We start from the raw sequence: 9,438 nt of genomic DNA, 5'->3' as shown, positions 1-9,438 counted from the left end.
TACACAAGGAGACAAAATGAAATGTAGGCCAATGATGATGATGATGAAGCTACTACACTATTGCACTACACTACTGCACCATTCTACTACTTATGTTTTTTGGCCACTCAAGAACATTAGCAAGAGTGTAAAAGTTGATTTGATATTGTTGACACTATGTTGGTTCACCCTCAAAATTTGATTGAAGAGATGAAAGGACAAGGAAACGATCTTTCACTCTTTTGATAGATGCAACAGCGGTCTAAGATTCATGTTCTGTGGTGGTGAAAAGTCTGTAAGGCTCCATTTCATTCTTTTCAAATGGAAGCCTATTCGGCACTAATGATCCTCACTGACAAGACCCCAAGTAAAGCATCATAAACTATGATAAGAGGGGCTAGACACAACCATGAGTTAGCAAGAAAATAGAAAGAGAGACAAAATGAAGGAGATCCAAATTTAGAGCAAAGTCACATAAGGCTAAAGATAAAGCTAAGGCCTAAATGCTAAAATTGAAGCTATAGACCTAAATGCTAAAAATGAAGGCCCAAAAAGCCAATGATTAAGACAACCATATCAATGCCAAATTAAAAATTTTAGCACGTCGATGGGTATGAGGATAATGATTATTTTATCCATCGATAGTTCATGTACAAATTACTGGGTGTGACACAAAATGAAATTCCTTGAAATATTTTCCATGTACATTATTTGGATATACATAAAAGTGGTTAGTTACACATGAGATGCTAAAGAGGCAAGGCAAGAGAAAAGGGTGTGTTGGAAGAACAAGAGGAAGGAAACTAACAAGATCACAAAACAACAAAAGGGCAAGGCACTCGAGATAGACTTATCAATGACTAGTTTGAGATCTTATGTTCAGATTCAAAGTCACAAGTTGTTACACCATTATTCCAAGCTAAGGTAGTATGCTAGGCACAAGCATCAACATGCCCAACAAGATCCGCTTACTGTTAGGTGGAACTAGTGATGCCCAAACAAGGTTGAACTTAGTGTTGATGCAAAACCACGTAGTATGTGTTTGTATGTGAAAAAGTTTAAGTGACCACCATTAATATGAGGAAACCTAACCCCTTGAGTTGTAGATGGTAGCAAATGCTTGGGATCAACTCAAATCCAACACGCCCTAAAAATTGAGCATTGTCGCATACTACATTAAAGTCTTTAAATATCACACAAGGGAAGTTGCTTATGTATTATCATATGGAGAAAAACTAGACATTACTTTAAAAATAAGTGCACACATTATTGCTATATAGCATTAATAATCTTTTGAACATTCAAATTAACCATGGCCAATAAGGATTTTGCAATAAAATCAAATTGGAGGAACTTGTGATGCATCTAAGCCTGCATCTAAGCCTGAGTGATATGAATCCCCTCACTTCTTTGGGTCAAGTTAGCATATCTTTCATCAGCGTTCCCTCAAGGAATGCTTGACAACATTTGCATATACATTGGACAGATATTTGTTTTTGACTATGTTGTAGATGGAAGACAATGCCTACCTAGGAATGCCTGGACTACATAACACCAAGGTTGTGCCACAAATAAGTGACCATTTGTCCAAGGCAAGAAAAACTCGAGTACTTAGTAATCCCCTCTCTCATGGTTGAGTCATCAAAGGCAAGAGGTGAGTAGACGTAGATGGTTAATTTCCCTAAGACATGAAATTATCCGTCACGGATGATCTGCACTACTCCATTGACTGGGATAAACACTGATCTACTTCGGCTCTTTGATTTTGCGATACAGCTTGGCTTCATTTCCTTCTGTAGATAAATGGGTTCCTTGCTTTTAGAAACCAAGTCTAAAAAACAAGTCAATTGATATCCAGTAAAAGGTTAACTGATCTAGTTTTGATGTGATCATATGTAGCTTCAGAATAGACCAAGGACAGCAAGAAACTTTCCACCTGCCCACAGGCAATGTTATTCCCAATGAGGTGTCCACAAGATACTAATTGGAGTCCCACATCAGCAGCAAACTTGCTAAAGATAAAGGCCAGTACATTCTAGGTATGGCATTTTTATCCCAGTTATAATTCATATGCAACACCTTCGTAGCAATTGCTCATTTTATCTCTTCCTCTTGTTTTCAATGCAGTTATGCCAATTCTCTTTGGTGCCATGATTTTTCTGCAATAAGAATGCTTCACGGTTTTACACCTTAAACTTCATAGAAACACTGTGCTTTTTGTGAATGAGAGACGAAACAATAAAATCATCCAGTGATCCATAAAACATATCACGACCTTGTTCTTCTACTTATTTTGTCCTTTGATTGCCTTTTTTGAACATAAGATAAAGTGCTTCATAGCAATGATAAATATAGAGTATAATAATTCAATATAATTTGGAAATCATTGTTACAAACCGCTCTATCATCTACTGAAGACTCTATACATTCCTTTCTAATATGGAATCCAATTTCTCTTGGACCTCTGCTACTGGGTGAAATCTATAATTCAATCCAATGACGATGAATGAGACTTGTCAAAGCTTATGACCTTGAGGCTCTAAGTGCTCATTCTCTTCAGTCTCATTCTCAATTTCCCTGTCGTGGCATTTTGAGTCGACCACGAAGAGATCGAGTAGTAGGCCAAGGAAAGACAACAACTTAAGGATGGTGCATTTCTAATTTGCACACTCACATGGCATCTTGTTATCCATTTCACAGACCCTCTGATTGTGCAGCTGGCTGGGAAGTATCTCCAAAGCTTAGCAGTCAAAAACTCATGAATGATAATTTTACCTATTTTGAAATTTGGAACTATAAAGGAGTAAAATTGCTCCTTTTTATCTAGATAAACATAAAAGCATGACCAAACCATGTAAAAGAAAAATGAAAATGCTGGTTTTCACCTCATGAAAAGCATCCACGGTTTAAATCCATTAACTCCATGTCTGCTCTTACACATATGCCAGATATATGGGCCTTCACTACATAAAAGGTTATCAATCTTGCAGACTTAGTCATGGCAAAAGCTGGCACTTCATGAGAATACAAAAGCGAGTCATATTGTCTTCATCCAAGCTAAAAGCAGGTCTTAACGACCAGATTGATTCATGCTAGTCTCCCACAGAAATAGCTCTAAGCACAATGGCTTTAAAAAGCTACCTGATAGGCAGCACCCATTTAAACAAAAACTAATTATCACAATATAACTGATGCCAGAGATAAATATCCCCATGCAACTGGCTTCAACTCTTCTGCTTTTGATACATTGAGTCTTTTGTCCTCGTACTGAAGAGGCTTCTTACAGGACAGGCAATACACTGAAACTCCCAGACAATAGATGATAAGCAAATATACCCAACAGACCTAGTTTAAACCAGCACCAGCAACAGGAAGATATGACGTGTACCATTAAACCCTGCCAGAGGTAAGAAAGCCATAGCAAACACACAAATAGAAACTACATAAGAAGGGAAAAAAGCATGTTGATTACGCAAAAAAGTACAAATGTGCAAATTGATCTTCGATTCTTTTCTGCTCACGCACTCCACTAACATGCAGATGAAGGTCAAAAGCACACCTCTGGCAACAATTCAATAAAGAAATGATAACACAAAAAATGAGCAGCCATTTGGTTAGCATGCAACATGGTTTTAAGGAGAGCAATGTGTCCTTGAAGTAAAATGAAGAAGCGTCTATTGAAAGAGGCATAATATTATTATAGCTGCATTCCAGAGAAAATGCAGTGCTTGATATACCCAAGCCCCATTCAAGGAAGCTGGGCAGAAGTGGATGCCTGTGAATTCGTTCTAGGGACCTTCACCCTTAGAACGATGCTGACTCCCAAGCCATTGACTTCGTTCAATCACCAGTTCAGCATAGCCCCATTTCTTCCTGTAGATAAATGGTTCGCTTGCTTCTAGGAACCAAGTTTTAAAAAAAGGTCAGCCAATTGTCCAATAAAAAATTAACTGATCTGGGTTTTGATGCGACAGTATAGAGCACAGGAGGTTTCCCCACATATAAATAGAGTAGGGAATTGTATGACTACTGGAAGAAAGCAAGCTTTGATGCTGAGTTGAGACAACTCTACAATTCTTCACTGTCTGCAGGCAGGCTCGCATGGCACCTTGTGATCCGGTTGACTGACCCTCTGAAGGTGCGGCTGGCTTGGAGGCATCCCCTAAGGATAGCAGTCCCAACTTATCACCTGTTTAACGCTATAAAGGAACAAAATTGCTCCTCATTTTGTGATGAACCCCTCCACATTCCGAAGCCATCTGGAATATTCGCGCTGTTCTTTGTGGTGCATGTATGTTTGAAGATAGCTACAGAAGTCAGCATCGATTCCTCGAGCCGTCAAATACTTCTGAAAGCCTGCCTGAACATTGACGTCGAGATCCCTGATACCCGACACGTAAGAGGTATAGTGACAAACCAATTTGTCAAAAAAACAACCTTATAGTGAAGGAAATTAATTGCTTCATCGGGACAGACAACTTACGAAAATTGGGGTCCCTCGTAAGGAAGATCTTTGGCGCCGGTAGCGACTTCTTTGTAGCATACACGGTCAATAACGGGCTCATCACCGTAGGTAACGCAATGAATGTCGAGGTAGGGGTCGTCTCCACGTTTAGAAACCATTACATTCATTTGCACCATAGGTGTTGCGGTGTCTTCGGACTCTTGGCCATCCTCGTCGTCCATTTGCGGATAGCTTTGAGTATGAAACACACAGGCCACTTTGACATCTTCATTGTTATAACTTCTATAAAAGACGACCTGCTGTGCACCAGGTTTATCGTGGATCGTGAAAGGCTTGGGGGGATCCTTATCCTCCCTCTGCAAAAACCTGAAAGTTTTAGTGCTCAAGAGTAAATGCAGGCATCGATGCAGCATCGATGGAAGGGAATCCTTGCTAAAAACTACACGGAACTCTTCAAAGATCTCGACCTCAGAATACGCATTAAGAAGAAATCGGATTCCAAAGAGTTGGTTGAATTGGATCCCCATCCCAAAACCGCGAGCACCTCAAACGCCGACACATTTCAAATATGCAAAAAATAGAATTCGTTTCGAGAAAATATGAAAAAGAAGAGATGGGCGTACACGGGAGACAGTGTCGGCCTGGCGCTCGTGTACAATCTCGTCTTTGAGGGTACGAAGAAGCTCCTGGTCACCGCCGGAAGGGACGGAGGCGATGAGGCGAGAAGGGGGAAGGGAGGGAGAGAGGAGGGCAAGGCCCAAGAGGCTACGGCAAGGATGGGCGCGACGCAGGAGGAGCTTGGACATCGCCATAGCTCTCATGGACATCGCCATAGCTGAGCTTGTAGACTGTGCTTCATCAACCAAAAACAGGTGCCTTTTATGAAAGTTTGACGTTTTCTTTTATTCTTTTGAATTTTTCAACAATCCATTTGGAAATGTACAGATCTCAAAGTTTTTAGGCAGGTAGCATTGTGAAATGAAATGAAAATCTTGCTTCTTCTTGAGCCACGTGTCATGATTTCAAAATGATTTAAAATTTAGTTCTAAATATCAATAAGAAGATTCCAACATAACTGTCCCATGGCGCGTGCAAATCTCTCCATCTCGTGCTTACAGTGCAGAGCTTCCCTCACTCCATATTCTTCATTTTCTCAATCTCGTGGCTTGTACAGGTCTTTCCTCTGTATTATTCATTTTTTGTTCTAGTTTTCATGGCTATGGTGTCGTCCTCTTCTTCTTCTTCTCTGCCTCTATCCAAAGCCTTGATGTTGGAGCCTGCCCCTCCCCTCCTCATCTCCCTCGTAAAATGCTCCCCTCTTCTTCCCTTCCCCTCGCCTCAATCGCCAAAGAATGCCCCCCATCCCCTTGTTGCCTCGTTTCCCTTCATCTTCTTCATTTTCTTCAACAAACAAGCTCGTTTCTTTTTCTATAGCACATATATGCATTTCTACCATAGCCAACCTTCCCTCCTTAGATATGGATACAGCTTCATGCACACATCAGTTTTGGTGCCCTTCCACCATTTCTCTTAACCTTTTCTTTGCTACATTCCTTCCCGCAGCTTCCATTCTATCATTTGCCTTCGCTATGGCGCCCTGCTGACCTCCTTGCCTACCACACTCTCCTCCTTCCCTTTCTAGTAGTTCCTGTGTGCATTTCCTGGACCCATGCAACTCGAAATGTGGGGATCGTCCCAGTTCCGAAGGATAGCAACAGTACAAACATGCAAGAAAAAGGAGGAGGAAGAGGAGGAGGAAGACGACAAGGAGGAGGAAGAGGAGCTGGAAGATGAGCAAGAGGAAGCGAAGCTGGTTCCGGATGATAGATCGTGCCTTCCATCATTCAAAATTTTAGAGCACAGCAATGGCATCTTCTCTGCGTTCAAGAGCCTGTAGTAGTGTAGGTGTGATGATTTACTTCACGGGCGAGGTCTCTAGTTCAATTCTAAGATGGCCCCCTTTCTCCCTACACCAGCATCTTCCCCTTTTTCTATGGTTTTACTTCAGATCATAGCCAGAATTCGATTATCAAAGCCAAGGTCAGCTTACAACTTGCAGTACCATATGAATCAAAATTAATCGAACAGCTATCTTATCTTTATAACGGACTTGTTTGTGTTTGCCTACTACATTCCAGAGAAGAGCTCTTGGAGTACCAAGCTGCAATCGATAAGCTGGCAACTGTCTACAATATGGTGGAGAACAGATTTACCTCTGTAATCTGAAATAGAAGAGTTAACGGCAGTGAGCATTTTCCAAAGGCTGAAGCCCTGGAGAAATTCCCTCACCACAAGGTTAGCTAATAAAGCCTTGCTTTGTAGTTTTATGTCTAAATTGTGCTTCCCATCTTGAGCATCAGATGCCTTATGCTCTTAAGGATAAAATATGAAACAAGAAACCACATCACATAGTTGCACATAGAGCTTCATTCAGAATCTGAGCCCCACCTACAAGGGAGAGCTAGATGTACTCCAGTCTGCAGTATGTGACCTCGATATTTCTCCAGCTGGTGCTAACTGCAAGAGGGATGTTCAGATCCAACTGAAAGCCCGCGAATCTTTGTTTAAAACCTCTAGGGACCCAGTGCAAGCTCAAACAAGCACCAAGAGTATCTTCCTGTGAGCTTGTAAAGAATCATTTGCTCTTCTACCATTGAACTTTCCCTCCTAAAGCCAAGCGGTGAAGATCTTTTACATCCTTCAAATAATTTCCAAAATAGAGCTTTATCACACCGTGAATCAAACACAGAATATTCCAGTCCTGGACAAATGTTGTCTGCAAGCAGTAGCATGGATGTATCACATGAGAGGATTCAGTCATAGTGCAAGGGATTTTGCAAGAAATTTAGAAGTTTATAGGCTATTCAAAGAAGATTGCATGTGCGCCTCCTCCACTAGACCTCCACCTCCACCTCCCTCCTAAGAGCTTCACACATTACAAAGACTGTTTCTTTCTGTGTGTTGTGTGTGCATGTGTGTGGGTGAGAGAGAGAGAGAGAGAGAGAGAGAGAGAGAGAATCTCATACGAAATGAGGTGCCTGATGTAATTTTTTTGGTTTTTCTCTTGGGGGCAGGAAACTTTCAAGAATATAATGGACAGTAAGTTGTCTGGATCTCTTAGTTCTATGTCAGTGTTTAACAGTACTAGGGTTCAATTTTGCCAATTTTAGGGCTTTGAAAGTCATATGTTTGATGTTTACAATGCTGCTTGTTCAGATTTGGGTTTGGCGTATCAAAAATGTTTGATGTGGCTGTACCTACCAACATGGTTTGCGGTATCCACGAAGTGTCATAGATTGCCCAAGCTTGACATGTGTCTGCATTTTGGCACTTGGATAAATATTTATCTCGAGTCTCTTTAATCTATTCCCAAAGTCACTTCAAATATTGCTGTGCAAACTGTAAAGAAGTGACCAAAGTGCTAATGAAGCCATCTTCGAGAGCCTAGATTTGGAAGAGCTCTTGGAGTACCGATAAGCTTGCAAAAGGTCTCAATAAAGCCATCTTCGAGAGCTTGGATTTGACCCGAAGGTATCTAATCGACTCAACAACAAGAAGATCCTTTAGTCAACAGTTGGGTTCATCAAATATTGCACAGGCAGCAAGCACAGGTATCTAATTCTTTGCCATGGAGTGACAATCCTTTATGACATGCTGATTTTGGCTGAGTATTCCTCTTTCTGTGGAGTGTTGCTGATTTATAGAACTGATATACTTGAAATCTTTTAAGGAGATTATTTCTAAGAATCCTCAGCGACTCCATCCACACCATCACGTCCAACTTGAAGGAAGGAAATCCTATCCTAGAAGCAGGTATGCTTGAAGATAGGGCACACAAATCTGTTCTTTTTTTTGCAAGAACACACAAATTTGTTCTTGAAGCAGTTACGCTTCATGCATGCTTTTCAAGCATTTACCTAGTCCCTTCTAACCGAGTACAGAATAAAGAAGTGGAGGCAGTATTGAGTCGTTTATAGGCTTCAAATCTAGAGCCCACATGCATATAAGGTGCAGGCTGGCATGTAGTAGGGATGCCTTGAAGTTTGAGATCTGGTAGTTGTGCTGATTAGAGAAATCATAGTTCACAAGGCAAAAGATTTCCTCATTAGGAGATGACTGTGTGCCTCAAGGATCATGTAATAAACAAAATGTTTGTTAGTAGACCAAATAGATGACTTAGTGAGTTGTCGCCAATCATCTACATCACGGTTTATAGAATAAATGTCTTTGGCTTTCAAGTTGAATTTAATTGTGACCTACTTATTAGTGAGCCAGTACATTTGTTTCTCATTCTAAATGTCTTTCTAAACTACTTGGCTGTTAGGATTCCTTGCTCTTTTGGATTGACATAGGCCAGAAGTTGCCCTTCCAAGTCAAGAGTGCTGGACCACCAGATGCTTTTCAAGAAAGTAGCATCACCTCAAACGTAAGCGCAGCTAGTCCGGTCCAAAGGGGAGCTGAGCTCCTTTCATGCTTGCAATATCCCTGTTGACATAAACGATCCTCAAAACTTGAGGGGAAAGTGTGGAAAAACTTTATGATGCCAAGGAAGGCCACTCCACTTTCCCAAGCCATGTCTTGGGTGTGCTTCAATAATCCACTTGAGCATCTCACACCAATCCATTTGCATAGCAAAGACTGAGCTATTTTCAACTCCATGCTGTGACATATGCCTATTGAGTACTGGAGCTTGCACTTGATCTTCTTGAGTATCCATCCAAATGTCTTAGCCCTCTATACATACTCGCATATGGAGTGAGTTTGCATTTGAAATTTTCTTTGTAAGATCTTGCGACGTTTATTATGTTGTGTAGGAGTTGGCTGTAGCAAGCAAATCATTTCCATAACATGGTATCAAACCTAAGCTATTGACAAGCTTTGGTGCCTTGGAGATCAACAACACAGGGCCTTCTTTAAACTAAATGGTGGTGGCCTAGCCAAGTAGGAAGGATATTCCACATTAAGGTGTGTTGTGTTAACTTGCAGGCAGTACT

The 9,438-nt window shown here is 41.0% G+C and overlaps 1 protein-coding gene and 1 long non-coding RNA gene across 2 annotated transcripts; one reads left to right on the top strand and one right to left on the bottom strand.

Annotated features, from left to right (window-relative positions):
• Nucleotides 1–2,930: 2,930 nt before the first annotated feature.
• On the bottom strand, nucleotides 2,931–5,388 carry LOC147903735 (uncharacterized protein At2g39795, mitochondrial-like). Its single transcript, XM_087372642.1, has 3 exons — nucleotides 5,068–5,388; nucleotides 4,463–4,800; nucleotides 2,931–4,361 (listed from the first exon to the last, which is right to left on the bottom strand). Exons 1-3 carry the CDS (start codon nucleotides 5,275–5,277, stop codon nucleotides 4,202–4,204), a joined length of 708 nt encoding a protein of 235 aa, XP_087228768.1. The 5' UTR covers nucleotides 5,278–5,388; the 3' UTR covers nucleotides 2,931–4,201.
• A 928-nt stretch (nucleotides 5,389–6,316) lies between these two features.
• Nucleotides 6,317–9,049, top strand: LOC147903734 (uncharacterized). The gene is made up of 3 exons (XR_015540800.1): nucleotides 6,317–6,739; nucleotides 7,519–7,543; nucleotides 7,661–9,049. It is a non-coding gene; the product is annotated as an uncharacterized LOC147903734 (long non-coding RNA).
• Nucleotides 9,050–9,438: the final 389 nt, after the last annotated feature.

Source organism: Dipteris shenzhenensis, chromosome 3, assembly GCF_047967505.1.
Source record: "Dipteris shenzhenensis isolate YYH24624 ecotype China chromosome 3, Dip_SZ_1.0, whole genome shotgun sequence".
Lineage (NCBI taxonomy): Eukaryota > Viridiplantae > Streptophyta > Polypodiopsida > Gleicheniales > Dipteridaceae > Dipteris > Dipteris shenzhenensis.
This window is presented reverse-complemented; position numbering and strand designations above follow the sequence as displayed.

Excerpts from the sequence above, each read along its gene's own strand:
- LOC147903735 (XM_087372642.1), bottom strand. The coding sequence starts at position 5,277 with ATGGCGATGTCCATGAGAGCTATGGCGATGTCCAAGCTCCTCCTGCGT. Across the intron at positions 4,801-5,067 it reads AGGCCGACACTGTCTCCCGT|AGGGAGGATAAGGATCCCCC; the intron begins GTACGCCCATCT and ends AGGTTTTTGCAG. Across the intron at positions 4,362-4,462 it reads TACGAGGGACCCCAATTTTC|GGATCTCGACGTCAATGTTC; the intron begins GTAAGTTGTCTG and ends GTCGGGTATCAG.